This window comes from Truncatella angustata, assembly GCF_020726525.1.
Source record: "Truncatella angustata strain MPI-SDFR-AT-0073 chromosome Unknown BKA67scaffold_4, whole genome shotgun sequence".
Classification (NCBI taxonomy): Eukaryota; Fungi; Ascomycota; class Sordariomycetes; order Amphisphaeriales; family Sporocadaceae; genus Truncatella; species Truncatella angustata.
This window is the reverse complement of record NW_025763384.1, coordinates 1,870,154-1,886,463: the sequence shown is the minus strand read 5'-3', so window position 1 is coordinate 1,886,463 and position 16,310 is coordinate 1,870,154. Positions and strand designations below refer to the sequence as shown.

The window sequence follows — 16,310 nt, the reverse complement described above, 5'->3', positions numbered from 1 at the left end:
TAAGCTTAACCATTCTTGTCTACACGATGTACACCGTACAACAACTCGATGTTGAATGCATCACATGTACCCAGACGAAAGAAACGTTAGCTCTTGTCCCGCAGAGATTCAGAGTCCACCCAGGAACTGCGTGTGGAAGCTGCATTCCACAATGGAAGGTTCTCCGGGAGAAAGGAGATAAAACAAAACGTGTACTAACACTGCCGTTAACACACAGCGAGCGCCACTCCCATCTTCTGCGCCAAAGGAACGGGATCTATTCCGAGATATACGATCTTGTCTAGCGTGAGCTCAAAATTATGCAACAAGAGATATCTCTCTTATTTGAAAGTTGGCCGCCGAACACCGAGGGATAATCGCAAAATTCACACGTCGTTGGACAGGAAGAGATCTTAGTCGTTGGGCAAGTGACAGATAACGGCCTAGTGTCTTACGCGAGGTTTGTTTGGCAAATGTATGAGCCTCTATGTAGTCCTTATTAATCCGTGATTGCGCGAGGCAGAAAGCGTAGGTAGACGTCACAGATTTGTTGATAATCGTTCTGATGGTGTTCTTGTTGATTCGTCTTTGTAGATAACATGCAGCGGTTTCTCCGCAGAATCAAGGTGCGGTTGGTCCTACTCAACTATCTCCGATTTCTCACTCCACTTGGCCGCCGTTGAACTTTGACACGAACTAGGTTCAACGTCTTGCAAGTGAAAGCGTATGTAGTCAACCGGTAGAGCGAGGGTGCCGAGAAGCCGTCACTCCATCTACAGAGATGTACAGGGGATTGTCACCATAGTTGCAAACCCGCATAATCTGGGATGGCTTCGGGTTCACATTAGCCGACTTGGGAACGGCAGGGTTGAACGAAAGGATTGATCGAGATCGAAAGCAAGACGTCCTATCTTTCCGATGAGGCAAGTCGCCGCATATCAGTCAGCAGCATTCACTCAGCAAATCGCTCAATAGAAGCTTGAAGTACCGAGATGAATGCGGAAATGGCCAAGTTTCTCTATCTTCTCTGTTCTCTCTGGTATCGTAGTATACTAAACACTACATGCTCGTTGCAAACCGTTGAGTGGCCTGTCTCTTGTGATCCATTTTGAGTGATTAGCTCCCCCAGACAAAACCTGCACAGACATAACCCTGTTTCGGCGCGACTAAATCGTTTGGATTCATTAGAATACACGTGATACTTCTTAAGCGCTTCAGGAACCTCTTTGCCTTACAAGGCGCTCAGCCAATGCCAAATGCCATATGGTGATCAATTCAATCCTGCAGACCAATAAGTCCATCACTGTCATTGCACCGATGCTCAAATAGAGCTCGGTCTACGAAGTCTAGATGGCGATCGTCCTTACCGAAATTGCTTGTGTAACTAACCATATGAAATAGAAAGTCAAGCGTCAGCCACTTCAATACAAACTTGTACTCGTTATCACGATGTGTGTTTCGGACATTGCCAAGGTTTTTGATGTAGATTTCCATCAATATGACTCGCCACTCGCGGGGATTTCGAAGCTCAGAGAAGTACGCAGGGTCATTCTTGGGGTTGATCCACTGGTACGAATTTTCTTTCTTTATATATCCGCGTGAAGTCATGACGAGCATTCGGTCAATGAGTGCAGTACCGACTCGATTACTGCGATGATGTTTGGCAACCATGACGTACATTCGAGCTGAGTGCTTGCCGTTGCTTCTGGTTGAGCCAAAGATGCCTCGGCTAGCGACATCCAAGAAGGCAAAGCCTATGACTCGGTGATCGACTTGCTCGACAGGAATATTGGGGTTGCGATACTCGCTCATCGCCACGATGAAAGGAATTTTCTCTTTGCGACAATGTTGAAGGTAAGCCTGGAATGCTTGCACGCTGATCGTATCATGATCAAGCGCACGGTGGCCTTCAGCGACTTCGCCATTGTAGATCACAGTAACTTCTTCCATATCACCGTCGATGGCCGGACGGAAATGAGCTGGGGTTCTGCATAGGAAGGGATTGCCCTTCTCAGCCTTTGCTTTAGCCATCTCACGAACCTGTCTCGCGTACTCTAGTTCCTTCTCGCGCTTTACCTCCACCTCCTGATCAATTTGTATCATCTTCATATAACGCTGAAGAGAGAATATAGCGGTCTGCTTCTCTCTCTTTGCGACAAGACGAGAGTCCTTTTCATCCGCTTCGTCTATTTCATGTCATCAGTAAATGCGAAGCTTGATGGGTGCCAGTAAAATCGGCCGGATAACTTACTTTTCAAAATTTCAGGCGCCTCGATAATGTCCATCAGTTGACCATTTATTGGATCAATACCATGGTCCTCGTAGAGGATCTTTAGCGAGGGATCAATCAACCCGCAGCGTATCTTAGAAACTCGTTTAAGCCAAAATTCGATGTAGCGGTGCAAGGCAGAGGTTGGCTTGCTATATGTTGATTTACTGCTTGTACCACTGTTTTCGCTGGCTTGAGTCTCGCTCTCCCAGTCCTTGTGCTTAGGTTGAGCTCTACGGGGAGAATCCCAGTCCTGGTCGTCCCAAGTTTCTTGGGGCTCGTCGCCGCGGATGTCCTTCTCATAGGTGCTTAAAACATCGACACTACCGAGGGCCAGGCTGACTCCAGCCAATGATACGTTTGTCTCCCGCGTTTCTTTATTACTGACATTAGTGTGCTTTGCCAAGAGAATTTCTCTTTTCTTATCTAACGTTACTTTCAGGACTTCTGCTGTAATTTCCTGGTCTTGTTCAATCTGGGGTGCGGCATATGTGCTTGCAGGGTGAATGCCAAGTGGTTTTGTAGCCTTCCACTTGCTATCAGACTTGGCTATATCGAGGCTTTCTGTATTATTTGAATGAACCGAAGAACTCCTGGTACCTTTCCCAAGAATTTTGCCATAGCTAGGAGCATATTTGGCGTAAAACTTTTGCAGATGGGGCGGAAGCTTGGCGACATCAGCTTCCTTTTTAGAAGGTTTGTGTTCGGCTAATTGCTGAGAATCTGTGGTATGAGTCGATTGGTCTACTGATTCAACGGAATCATCTTTTATGTTGATAGAGTCGAGTTTTGTGCTGCTAATGCCCGTTATGCTTTCGGGTTCACCCTTTTTACTGCTAAGCTGAAATTGGGATTGGTGTTTGAGATAAAACTTGCAGAGACAAGGCTGAAGTTTTGCAATCCCGTCTTCAACGTTGGATCCGTCCCTTGTATTGGTGGACTCATCCTTTGCGGCGGTGGACTTATCCACCGTGTGGACGGACTCATTTTCTGGGTGGTTAATCTCATCTGTTGCTTCGTTGGACTGAGTTTGAACGTGATGTTTTGCGTGAAAAGTTCTTAAGTGAGGCGGAAGCTTCGGAATATCGTTTTTGAGGTTGGTCTCCATCTTTATATTGACTGTTTCATCCTTGATCTTTACGAAGTCATCCTCTGTGTTGCTGGGCTTTTCATTCACTTCGTTGGCGTAATTTTGAGCATGAGGCTTAGTGTGGAAGCTTCTCAAGTGAGGTGAAAGCTTGGTATTTGTGTCTTTGACGCCCGAACTACAAAGACCGTGCCCGTCGTTGTGTGGAAATACTTCGGTATCGCTGAGCAGTTGGGCCGGGGGAAGGAAGGTATCATGAGCAAGATTCTTCATGACCTCGTCCTTCTTTTCCTTGGACTCTGTAGCAATAGTTGGCTTCAAGGAGGGTCCTTGTCGAATATGAGGAGGTATAGTGAGGCTACGGGAAGCTTGACTTTGTACAAAAGTATGTGCCTCTGGCTGCATAGAGGACAAACGTGAAAGTTGCTTAGGTTTAGCAACAGCGACCTTGCGGGACGAGACCGAAGCCCAACGACTTTCGTACAACTGGTTGCGTGATGGCTTGGGTGCAATACCCGTTTCCGTGAGTGTGCGAGCCACATAAGAGAAGTTGGCGGGGCTATGATTGGACATAGTGCGAGTGTTTTCCTTACTGCTATTATTTATGGGCATGGCAGTTCCTGTTCTCGCAGGCAGGCCCTGATCTTCATTGTGAACTTTGTTAGAATCGCCAACTTCGACCTTTTGGCGAAGTATAGGTTGAGGAGATTGAACCATGGTTGCTATCCAGGCTTCATCTCCTGTAATGAAGCGCTCGGCAGTGATGCGAGTATCGGCAGGAGGGTACTTTACTGCTAGATCATCTTTGCCATTAGGAGATGTTTGATCGTCCCGCGACTCCCGCTTGCCCACCCTAAGCTTTTCAGTGGAAGCCATGATCTGCTCGTACACGGATTAGCGGAGTGGCCACATCATTAATCGTTACAAATTGGTTTCAAAACATTGATAATACGCTGCAAGCATGGTAGTCATGCTGGCGTTAGCTCTGGCCTTTGCTGTGTTGAGATATGAGCTTTGAGCGCACAGGAAATATATGTCAAAATGATCACGAGCTCGTGGGGTACTCACAGAGGGACACAAGATCTCATATGGGATAGATGGTGTCAATCTTTTCAAATTCGGTTGCTCAACACCTTGTTCGGTGATGATTAACAAGGCAGATCTAAGAGGAGTGGTAGAAATTGAAAAGGTAACTGCTGATTTTGGATTTGCGTTAGTTTGACCATGTCCATGGGAAAGAAAATTTTGACTAAAAAAAAACTAGCTGCTTGGATTTGATCGATTCAATCCACTTTATATGTAACGAGCCATACCTACCTGAGGTTACCTATGAAGCTCCTTCCGATTTGATCGCTCAGGTGAGGTACCAATACGCTTGGTCAAGCTGCGAACGCCTTGTTATGTTCAAGATGATGGCTGTCCGAAGAAGGGAGACATGCGTTAGGGAGGCAGGACTTGAAGGCTGCCGGAGATTAAGGTGGTCAGTCAGGATGGAGTTGCAACTCAGAGAAGGGGTCTCATGGAATGTAAGATTGCGAAATAGTGAAGTTGTGGATTCGACGAAGCGCAATGCTGTAAAGCTCTGCCAGAGCAGCTTACCTGATTCGGATCGTAAGTATGTAAGCTTTCTATTACCTTGAACTGACTTGCATATGAGTACCGTGTGTAGCAAGGCGTTGGTCGTGATGTTTGAGATATGTGGGTTGAGGATCGTGTTCCAGGTGGCAGACTTTGGCAATGCTCACTTTGGGGTGAAGCTGTGGTGATTTGTGTGGCGACAATGTTATCGCCCGGTCGATTGATAAAGCCAATTGGTTTGTGTGTCTTGTTTTGAGGGGAAGGTACGATGGAGAGTTCTCGTCGACAGACAAAATTTGGAGTGATTGTTTATTCCACGGGGGCGAGTTGGAAACCCGTACACGATCAGCTTTCTACACTGGTCTAATATGTCACTATAGCCCTGAAAATACCACTAAGACGGGATTAGGTCATTCGGTGTGGGTAGACTTGCCCCTTGGTGATTGATGTTTGAGTGTGTTCCTGTACCATTGTCCCTAGCTATAACCGCTTCACTAGCTGGAACGAAGACCATCCATTTTGAATTACTAGGGGATATAAAATATGCGTATATCTCAAGGCTACTTGCAAATGATCGTGAATTCTTCTAGCGTCCTGGAACTTACATACCATTGCTGAAACGGTGATTCGTCTACTGGATATATTGCATATTCAACTAACTTCCCAAGTCATATTAGCCGGTAATTTGTGAGAATTTATAGAAGCTCTTCTAAGAGTTGATTAAGCTAGGTCTGCGCGAAAACCTTTTAGCGCATTGGCTATGCATTAACATCGATACTTCTTGGATTAACATCAGAATAAGTACCAGATATATTCCAAGTTGCCGCTTCTGGTTTTATGAATACCTGAGAATTGCCTTTCATTTAAGGCAATCTTCTCAATATTATAATTGCTTCTACTTGGTCAAAGCCCTTTCGTTTAGTGCTTCCATTTTTTGCTGGGTTGGCCTTCTGCGAACCCAGCACCCTTTGTTCCGGGCTATGAATGAAGCTACGCACCTTGGCCCCTCCCCCCTCCATGATATCGACCAGGCTCCCCAGTTGGCATAGCCCATCACCTGTTATGGAAGTTACCCCCTAAGAACTTTGGCATCACTTAATCATGGCATTTGAGATGCATTGGGTCGTATAAAAGATCTAAGCGGGTTTTGTGGGTTTCCGAGTAGATATATCCTTCATGGGGAAGCGGGCGTGTTTCGTTCCTATCGAAATTCTGGGCGGAGGAGCTGCAAAATATGTTTTACTTTTATGTGTTCGTGTGTGAGAATGTAGCGAAATCAAGGCAACTTGCAAAGCGAATGGCGAACGATCACCTGTTGAAGGGGTTGAGTATTGTGTGTTGGTGATCGTCTTGTTGTCCCAGACATCACGTGCAGGGAGGCAACTTGTTATTGAAGCTGCGAAGAAAGTTAACGCGCTGCAACTTGCAACACCTCAGAATTGATTTGCACCAGACTGCCACTGCGTCTAGACTAGCCTAAGTGGAGACAGTTTTCTTTCTGAACGAACCACTCTTGAAAGTTAGCAAAGCAAGGCAAGGTCGAAAACTATCGTCGTCATAAGCAGATCCTCGTGATCAATCCCGAAAAAGAAAAGGAAACAGCGACGATGTTATCAATTCTCAGGAAAGCGCGGCTGAAGGACAAGGAGATGAGAATCCTGATGCTGTGAGCTCTGGGCTGATTCCGGAGATGGGTAGACGCTAATCGAGCACAGAGGATTGGATAATGCGGGCAAAACTACTATTGTCAAAAAGATCATGAACGAGGATGTGAACACCGTTAGCCCGACTTTGGGATTCATCATCAAGACTATAGATTATGAAGGGTAAGTTGCCATGGATCACGAAACAACATGGCGGCCAAAGCTGACTTGATGCCAGGTACAAGCTGAATATCTGTAAGTCGCTAGCATTGCGGAAATGAGTGTTGGGTATTGAGTATCAACGCTGAACCTAAGAAGGGGACGTTGGTGGTCAGAAGACGCTGCGATCGTACTGGAGGAATTATTTCGAGAAGACAGATGCCCTTATATGGGTGGTGGATGCGACAGATCGATTACGCATTGAGGACTGCAGGGAAGAATTACACGGTCTCTTACAAGAAGAGGTAGGTCAGCTCGCAGCATCGAAGGGGGTGCCACCTATGCTAACTTTAAAAAGCGACTTTCTGGTGCGAGTCTCTTGGTGTTTGCGAACAAGACGGACGTTCAGGGATGCATGGATGAAGGCGAGATATTGCAAGGTCTTCAGCTGAAGAACATTCGGACTCACCGATGGCAGGTTCTGCGCTGTAGTGCTATGACCGGCGAAAACCTCAAGGAAGGCCTTGCTTGGGTTGTCGAAGATGCCAAAGCAAGGCTTTTCTTGTATTAAAGTCATCAGTCAGATAGGCGCGCATCTCTTCATTCGTGTTGCAGGTCCCGAAATGTTATTCCGTATGGATGAGTAACAAACATTTAGCATTTGCGTGGGGTTCGACAATCCGGACCTTCAGCCGGACCGTGCGTTTCGGCTGCCAGCCATGTAACATCGAAAAGTACCGATCAGAAGGATCTCTATCTGGAGAACTAGATATCAATTCAATGTAGCATGACGAAATATTGTTCTGTCAAGAGATGTGGTCATGGGCAAGTGAATTGTCTGGCAGGTCGATTGGACAAAGGGGCTGCATATCAATTCTCGCACTCGAGAAATAGGCAGTATGGTGTAACTAAGGCAGTATTCAGACACGGTTGAGCCGGAGTGGTAGGCGTTTGAAAAGAGAAAGTATTCGTCCCAAGTGTCGTTTCAAGATTGCAGGAAACTTTCATTTTGCAAATGCAGGGGATTCCCCTCCTCACATTGGCTCAATGCGTGTACTATGAATGCACGGCAGTGAAATGACTCCAGGGACCGTGCTTCAGTCACGTCTGGTCTGTGGATATTGGGTTGAGGCTGCGGTGGGGGAATACGGAACACGTAAGTGCTTCTCAATCGGCAGACGGTTCTTGTTAGCTAAGTGGAAGATTTGCAGGCTTCATATGAGGAGGTTACCGGAGTTTACTTTGTTACGATGTGGGCGCTGAGGTGAGGGATTTCCACCACTTGCTACTGAAAGTAGATATTTGTTTACTTTACCCTGGATACGATTAGTGGCGTAACCATTCATCATCGACTGACTGCGCTCCAAATGTCTCTGTTAAACCTGACGCTAAACTAGGACTTAGTCTTTGTCTGTGCCAAGGTCTTCGGATGGATAGAAACAGGGGTCATTCGCTTTGTAAGGCAGGTATGGGATGTTTGGGCCCCAAAAAGACGAATTCAAGGTCCAAGGATGCAGGTTGAGAACCTGAACTGGCAGCCGTTGCTCATGCCTGCCTATGTATGTATTTGCCTGAGCCGGGAGAAAGGGGGAGGGAGAGAAAGCAAGCAAGCAAGCAAGCAAGCAAAGCAGGAAAAGACGCGCTCGTGATGATCCACTTGGGGTGACAAAGGTGCTCCGCAAACTTGCAGCCCCGATCTGGCGCCGCTGTAAGCGATTTGATCCGCCTTTCAGGTGCTCGAGTAACTTACAGCATGCCGGGCTTATTGTGCTACCGTACGGATGTTTACTTCGTAGTAACGTTAGTGCATATGGGGCTCGCTGGACTTGACGGGTTGCCGTCCAATGTTGATTTTAGCAACAGCCCACTTCCAAAACAACAAAGTTCAAGTTAGACCTCCAACTTTACTAGCAAAGCTTAGGATCGACCCGAACGCCTTTGCGCCTTGACTCTGCAATTGCTTTACGCAGCAACAGCAAGCTTTTCACCAAGGATCAAATAAGTCTAGGGGTGGGAAGAAAAACAAAACAAAACAAAACAAACGAAGACGCCTATCAACAGCCCCTCGTGATCCCATGTGTCACAGATAGCTCCGCATCATAAAGCCATGTCGGAGGACGTCTCGCGGTTTCTGGAGCAGGTCAGAGAATTAGGGGATCGACGCGCCGAAGAAGACGAAGCGCGCTCACGAGAGTTAGAGGAGAAGATCTTGGCTGACAGAAAGGAAAGACAAGCCCGTCGTGCAGGTACGAGATCCCTTTTCACCTATTAAGTAATCATCTATACCATAATTATTGTCTCGGGGTCGTCCCTGGCGGATGCCCACTTGAGGTCCTCAGTAGCCCCTCATGCAAACATCACCAAGAGAACATAACCAACAGTCTGTACCGCAGCGACAGGGAGCTCGCCCATTGGAGCTTCCCAGCACCTGCAAACTACTGTTGATTACGTCCACTCTTCTCATCTATTTCCTACTACTGTGTTTCGAGGGGTGCCCTATTGCTGTCATTGTCGCTGTCGCTGACCTCACCCGCAATAGAACGCGCCAGATCAATTTCACCACAGAAATCATCACCCGCCAACACGCCGCCGCCCGCAAATCATCGCATGATCGCGTCGGCCTCTCCACGACTCAAGTTGGACGACTCGCCCGTCATTGACGCTGCTACAAGTCCCCAGACCCCAAGCAATCCTGCTCATGCCGATGCCATGGCGACTCATACTCTCTATTCCGAGTCAGCCTCCAAGGAGAACGAGTCGCCATATGACGCCGAGGACAAAGGAGTGGGTAACCCTGTTTCTCCGGCCCGAAGTGCAACGGTCCGAGGTTTGAACTGGCAAAGGAGACCCAACTCCCAAGCATCAAACGGCCCCAGGAGCCGCCCGTTGTCCATGTTCGCAGCCGAAAACGCGGCCCGTTCGTCGACCACTCCGTCCGAACCTACTTCAGCCACAGAGACCGTCTCTAGAGACCAAATTGCTCAATCCTTGCTGTCAAAAGATCCGTCGTGGTTTCGCCAAACCGCCGATCGGGGTGCTACTTCTGAGGCTTACAGAAAGAATCAAGTGGAAGATGCCGAACGGACAGATGTGTCTTCTGGTAGGGCTCAACTTCCTGGCATGGGTCGCCGACCTTCGCAGAATCCTAGCAGGGAGGTACCGAGCCCAGTGTCTGACTCGCCGAGCCTGCCCGAGTTACCTCGCGGGCTTGGGTCGCCTTTATTTTTGACCAACACGCAGAAGCTGGATGCTCCCAATAACGATGATTCGACGGAGGTTGATGGAATTGTGGAAAGGCAGCCTTTGATGTCTCCTCCGCTGGGCCTCGCATCGCCAAGTCGAGGCGACAGACCAGTTTCGCCGACCAAGGGCATCGGCGGTTTCGTGCAGAGTGCTATGATGAAGCGCAATGACAGTGTGAACAAGCGATGGAGTGTCCAGTCCCCAGGGGGCCTGCAGCGCGCAGACTCTGCTGTGTCTAATCGTAGCAGCTACATTGCTTCTCGTGGTATGACGGGTCAGTCTAGACCAACCAGCAGAGGGCGAGAGTATTCGACGGACAATATCTCGCGGCCAAGCTCAAGCCAAGGCAAATCAGAACCCCAAGCAGAGGAGTCAATCTCCAGGGAAACCAGCGATCTTAGCAAGCCTAGTCCCGTACCTTCACAAGAGGCTGAGCCGCCGAACGATGAAAAGACGACGCCGCCAACAAGTCCATCCAAGACAATGGACTCGAGGAGATGGAGTCCTACTAAAGCTAGCTGGCTTGAGTCTGCTCTTAATAAGCCTGAGTCTCCTAAGCCCAAGGCAGCTCCTCAGCCTACAAACCAGCCTGCGTGGTTGGCAGAAATAGCCAAAGCGAAGGCGCAAAAGGCCGCGAATCCTGGCGGGGAGCTTTCACGTGCTACTACCATTTCACACAAGCACCAAGTTAGTATCGGGGGCCTTGCACGTGCAAATGCTCCAGGTATTGGCGCTTCGCCCACTATAGCGACTCATCGAACCGGTGGCTATCGGAATAGTATCTCGGAGCCTTCCGCACCTGTCATAGCAACTCACCGGACTGGCCCTGGTCGAAATACGATTTCGACTCCGTCGCCGGTTGAAAAAATAGAAACCAACACCAGTCAATCTGTCGATCGCGCCGGAACAAGCGCCTCTGTGAACACGGGCAAGTCCAAGCCCGAGACACCGCCAAAGAAGGACTTCCGAGCCAATCTGAAGTCCAGACAGCCTCCAGCCGCGAGTGACCAGGGAAATACTGATTTCAGAAATGTCATTGGCAGCTTACGGCGAACTACAATAAAAAACTACGTCGCACCTGATGAACTGAAGCACAACATTCTCAGAGGCAAAGCAGGTCTAAATCTTACGGGTGGCCCAAAGAAGACAGAGCGCATAGATGAGTTCAAGGAAGCTATCTTGGCCAAGAAAAAAGAGTTCGGCACAGTCCAGTCTGAAGGCCGCGGTGTCACTCGCAGCTCTAGCACAGCCAGTGAGCAACCTGTCCCCGAAGGCTTGGTAAAACGATTCGAAATTGCCCGTCGCAAGACAGTCACACAAGATACAGCATCATTCAACACAGCAACTGGTTTTTATGGAAAACAAGAACCGACATCACGTATTGCTCCAGTGCAAGGTCGCCGACCCAGCATTGGCATTCAGCGAGAACCCGCAAGGGGAGTGGCGACCTCCAAGGTTGCTGACGGGCCTGTGCCGATGCCTACATCTCAAAAGGAGGCAAACGAGCCTGGTAGGCTTCAAGGAAAGGTTAGTGGAAGTGCGCTGGCAAACCGATTCAACCCTGCTTTGGCAGGCCTGCTCGCTCGGGGTCCACCAATAGCATCCGGGCCACCACCCAATGACACTGGTAGCACAACGGCTCAAAGGACGTCATCTGCTCCTGGTGATAGCAACACCGAACCTGGCAGCGGACCAAAGCTCACGCACATGACTAAGAGCCGAGCCAGAGGACCTAAGAGAAAAGCCCCCTCGTCGGCCACTACGCCAGCTCCAGTCCCCAGCACATCCGAGACACCAGCAGTATCAACAGCCGACAAGACTGAGGAGTTGCGAGCAATTGAACCGTCGTCGCCAGTTCTGGGAGACAAGCACGCCAACAATCCAGCCACTATCTCCAAACCGGAAGATGCCTCACCTAAGGAGCTGCAAAGGGAGGACTACAGTTGGCAGCCCAAGCCCAAGCCCAAACCCAGCGCACTGGTCGATAATCCTAAGCCTTTGGCTGAGCCAGCTCGTGATCAGACTACGAAACCACCACGTCCTGGGAGATCTCATGTGCGAACTAAGAGTCGGGTTTTCGAACAGGTTGCAGCATTTGCCGCTCATAGCAACCCATCCTCGCCTACAAAACAGCATGAGTCTGAGCAGACTGGTTCGCAACCTCCGTCGCCAAGGAAACTCGACCTAAGGCGCATGTCCAAGTTTGGGGGAGATTTTAGCACAGAGAAATCACCCGATCGTGAGACTGCTCAAAGTGTGAGGGCTCCTTCGGAAGAACTTGAGCCAAAGCCACTTTTTAGTAGACCAGAGACTCCGAGGACGCCGAAGCCGGAAGTCCGATCACCACCTCAGCTCTCAAGCCGACCACTTCCAGAGCCTGAACAATCAAGATCGCCGCCGTCTTCCATGACTTCCAATTCCAAACGCCCTAGCGTACCAAATGAAGGGTTCGCAACTTTTGGAGGCAGAGCTTTACCAACTATTCCCCCTCAATCCAGCTCAACCCCAGCTAAACCTCGGCCACTTTCAATGATGATCCAATCGACTCCGAGGCCACTCCCAACACCTGGATCGATGTCTCCCGCACCTTTAGCTTCTCCGATGAGGTCACCTACAAAGCAGGCCGCAGAGACAACTTCTGTTTTGAATGACTTCTTTGGGCCAAGCCGACCACGGCGAAACTACACGGTAGATGCTGCACAATTGCTGATGCAGAGGCCAAACGTAGCTGCGCCTACGATTCAGAGCCTAAGCGCGCAACTTTTCCAGTTCTCTGCGGACGGCAAAAAAGTACCTGTGGCAGCGCACCATGATAGAGTCTTGTTCGAGTGTGAGATGTACTTGTGTTCGCATACTTTTAACAATGAGGATGGGAAGAAAGTATCTGAGGTCTACTTTTGGGTTGGAGATGAGGTGCCATCGTCTATCGTAGAAGATGCATCCATCTTCGTGTCACGTGAAGCACGAGCTCTTGGTGGAACGCTCGTAGGCCTCAGTCAGAACAAGGAGACTCCTGAATTCATCGCAGCTTTAGGCGGAATCGTGATCACCCGTCGTGGATCCAGCAATAAGTACGACTCTTTGGCACCTCACATGCTGTGTGGTCGACGGTATCAGGGGCAAATTGTTTTCGACGAGGTTGACTACACCCCCGTTGGCCTATGTTCCGGATTTCCCTACCTCATCACTAGTTCCGGCAAGTGCTACCTATGGAAAGGCAAGGGTAGCGGCGCAGACGAGCTTAGTTGTGCACGTCTCATAGGCATGGACTATGCTCTGTCCGGTGAGCTCGAGGAGATCGATGATGGTCGCGAGCCCGCGCACTTTTGGAGCCTCTTTGGCGGTGGGTCAAGACTTGGTTCCGCCGATCACTGGCGTCTGAAGCCGAACTACGATATGTATACCAGCAGACTGTTCCGCTCAGATGCATCTTCAAAGCAGCAGGTATGTGGGACAACGAACCCTCAATTATGACTGTGTTACGTCCACCCCGGTGACACCGTGATTTCTATTCTCAGACATTTCTCCTATATACGTGCAACATGTGCTAACAAGCCGGCATCTACAGATCGTGGAACTTTCACCATTATCACAGAAAGATCTTAAGAAAACAGGCATATATGTACTAGATGCGTTCTTTGAGTTGTACATCATTGTCGGTGCCAATGCACAAGCACAGTATGCATCGTTCCACAATGCACTGGAGTTCGCGCAAGAATATGCAATTCTGGTTGCTGGCATGGAAGATCGGCCTTTCGTTCCCGTGTCGACGGTTATTCTAGAGGGTATTCCAAAAGACATGAAGAGTGTTTTCCGAAAGTGGCGTGATGCCGACAGCCCAACAATCATGAACCCCTCCGGAGGTGGCACTGGTCTGCGACGAGGGAGGAGTTTGAGGGTTGTTCCACTAAACACAGCTCTGCTGGCGTTGAGAGACTAGGAAGTATCTCATACTCGGGTTCGGAGTCGTGGTCGTTGGTGGTAAGTCCGCAACGACGAGGCAGAAATTGAGGAGAAGAGTACAATGTGGGTCATAATTACGAAGTGGTGTATGATGGTGTCTCTTGGGGATTGGCTGGATGGTTTTCGTTTGATGTTTGCGAAATACGAGTCCAATGAGCTATGGTCGCCGTATCCTGCGATACGGCGGCACATGGGTATGGCGTACGGTGGACAGCATGGACTAGAAAATGCGACCGTGCTTGACGCAGGTCGTTGTACATACAATGGCGTACTCACTAGGGATGGACATACATGTGACTAGTCATGAAAGGCATCTGGCGAGGGCGTTCAGGTTGAGATGGTCATTTGCAAATACATATATTGCTTCTTTCTATCATGTATACAAAGACTTACATGGAAATAATGCGGAACGTGGGGGCCCGGGGATTCCCCGGGCCAGTCAGCCCAGCATTGCTCGGTATACAAGCCAATGATTCCAGTCCGGCCTTTGCATTGGCGGCCGCATCTAAGAGGCCTGCTCGACATATATGGCGGGCAGGAGATCTTATGTGTGGCGCATTTGTGCGACAGGTGATCATACAAGTAAGCTGGGCATTTATTGATTTGCTGGGTCGAAAGACTGTGCGTCAGAATTCTGATTAATCAATGAGTTCCCTCTACAACGCCAAGCCCTGTGCTCAACGTATAGTCGTCTCTGAACATAGTGTCAGCTGATGTCACTCCCGAACTCTGGGATGTTATGGTCGATTGTTGCAACTTGAAAGATTTGTCGTTGTGCTCTCAAGTCATAAATGTCCTACGTTACTCGAAGTAATCACAGTCCTTGAGGTTCAGAAGCAACCGGGAACAAGCATGTTGTCTATCTCCGTGTCACTGTGTATAGGCACCAACTGGTGCCACGGGCCGTACTATGCATACTCTTCTGCAGTAACGGTCTTTGTGTCCGTTTCTCACTAAGATGAGGAGTTTTTACAAACTGTTAGGAGTCTGAGAGGACTGGAATACTCTACCCGGGAACGAAGGCGTGGTGACACCATGCGGGAGACTCCGTATTACAATGCTTACGGCTCCTGCGTGAATGGTGACATTCTGATCACTTCCCCTGCCCACATTCAGGTTGTACCCCACTCCCGTTCTAGACACAATTTAGTATGGTACCTCATATCTGTTCCGAGGCTCACGATATCTCTTATTGTGCTTACTGTATCTAAATTCTTGTCAGACCCGAGTCCAGAGGAGTGATCTGCGTCTGCCCCAAGTCTCATGTTCTCCATCAAGAGCTCGGCCGACTCACATCCGCTGACGCCGTCGCTGTATTCTTCCAGGACACTCTACAGGTAACTTACAGCATGCCCGCATTGCGCAAACTGGCCACGGGTGGCAGGAATACACATATCCCAACAGTCCAGACTCGCGCCTTCGGGACTGCCTTCTCCCGGAGTAATAGCGACATCCTTCACCACCGTGCTGGAGAATCTACCGCTATTTCTACGCTGTCATCTCCAGGCACTGGGGGCGAAGAGGACTAACTTCCATCGTAATTGTTCTGTGTCCCGTCGCGATGGAGACACAGGAGGTTATGTGGCCGGAGACGGACCCCTCGCTACTTAATGTAGTTGACGACCTCGCGCACGTCGCTGCCGCATCGAGTTCACGGCACTCACTGTTCGTGTAGAATATTACGGTTTAGGAGGATTTCGGCATTGTACATCTGAGATGAGTAAGGCCGGCCTCGATATTGATCACGTTCTAGCTATAAGACCCAGGTCTCGGGATTCCGCGGCAGGAAAGCCGAGTTGGCCTGCGTGATTATATAAAACAGCCGGACGAAATTCTGGGACGACTGGGCGGCTAGGATTGGGACGTCCTCTGCTAAAAGACGTTGGCTGTAGCTGAGAGAGCGAGGCCTCAACAAGAAGCTGGCTTCTGGACATTTTCTAGTGGTTACATCGGTGAGATACTAAGTTTGCTTCCGGATCGTTCGCAGTCCAAGATAGCCGTCGATCTTTCCAACTTACAGCACGGTTTGGGTGTCTTTCATTTGTCTTGAGAATCAGATTGTGGTTTCATGTTGCGACAGTCTTATTGCCGCATACCCGCCACGTCATGGCAATTTTGATGCAACTGAGACTTATGACTTCTGTGATTCCGCATTTATGGGCAGAGGCCTGGGCCGCCAGGATCACATGAATATCGCGCAAGGACTCGCTTCTGGAGAGGTCTGCAAAGAGGACGCGACAGGGACGCGTGAATAGGCGGGGTCCATACATACAGTTGCGGCCGTTGTCCATTAGAATACCTGCACAGCCACACAAGGAAACATTCAAAGCTGTGTATACAATTGCATTAGTCTAAACCTCGCTCCTATTTCTTTCGCCAAAAAGAAGAA

General features: G+C 49.3%; 3 protein-coding genes across 3 annotated transcripts; 2 read left to right on the top strand and 1 right to left on the bottom strand.

Moving 5' to 3' along the window:
* Window positions 1-1,065: 1,065 nt before the first annotated feature.
* Window positions 1,066-4,308, bottom strand: BKA67DRAFT_274035 (uncharacterized protein). The gene is made up of 2 exons (XM_046095899.1): window positions 2,231-4,308; window positions 1,066-2,165 (listed from the first exon to the last, which is right to left on the bottom strand). The coding sequence occupies exons 1-2, from the start codon at window positions 4,209-4,211 to the stop codon at window positions 1,255-1,257; spliced, it is 2,892 nt and encodes a 963-aa protein (XP_045958544.1). The 5' UTR covers window positions 4,212-4,308; the 3' UTR covers window positions 1,066-1,254.
* Window positions 4,309-6,359: 2,051 nt separating this feature from the next.
* BKA67DRAFT_564596 (ADP-ribosylation factor family-domain-containing protein) lies at window positions 6,360-7,736 on the top strand. Its single transcript, XM_046102757.1, has 5 exons — window positions 6,360-6,579; window positions 6,629-6,739; window positions 6,795-6,811; window positions 6,875-7,020; window positions 7,074-7,736. Exons 1-5 carry the CDS (start codon window positions 6,521-6,523, stop codon window positions 7,284-7,286), a joined length of 546 nt encoding a protein of 181 aa, XP_045958543.1. The 5' UTR covers window positions 6,360-6,520; the 3' UTR covers window positions 7,287-7,736.
* Window positions 7,737-8,822: 1,086 nt separating this feature from the next.
* BKA67DRAFT_535603 (uncharacterized protein) lies at window positions 8,823-13,898 on the top strand (the record flags this gene model as incomplete). Its single annotated transcript, XM_046100042.1, has 3 exons — window positions 8,823-8,961; window positions 9,255-13,402; window positions 13,527-13,898. The coding sequence occupies 3 exons, from the start codon at window positions 8,823-8,825 to the stop codon at window positions 13,896-13,898; spliced, it is 4,659 nt and encodes a 1,552-aa protein (XP_045958542.1).
* Window positions 13,899-16,310: the final 2,412 nt, after the last annotated feature.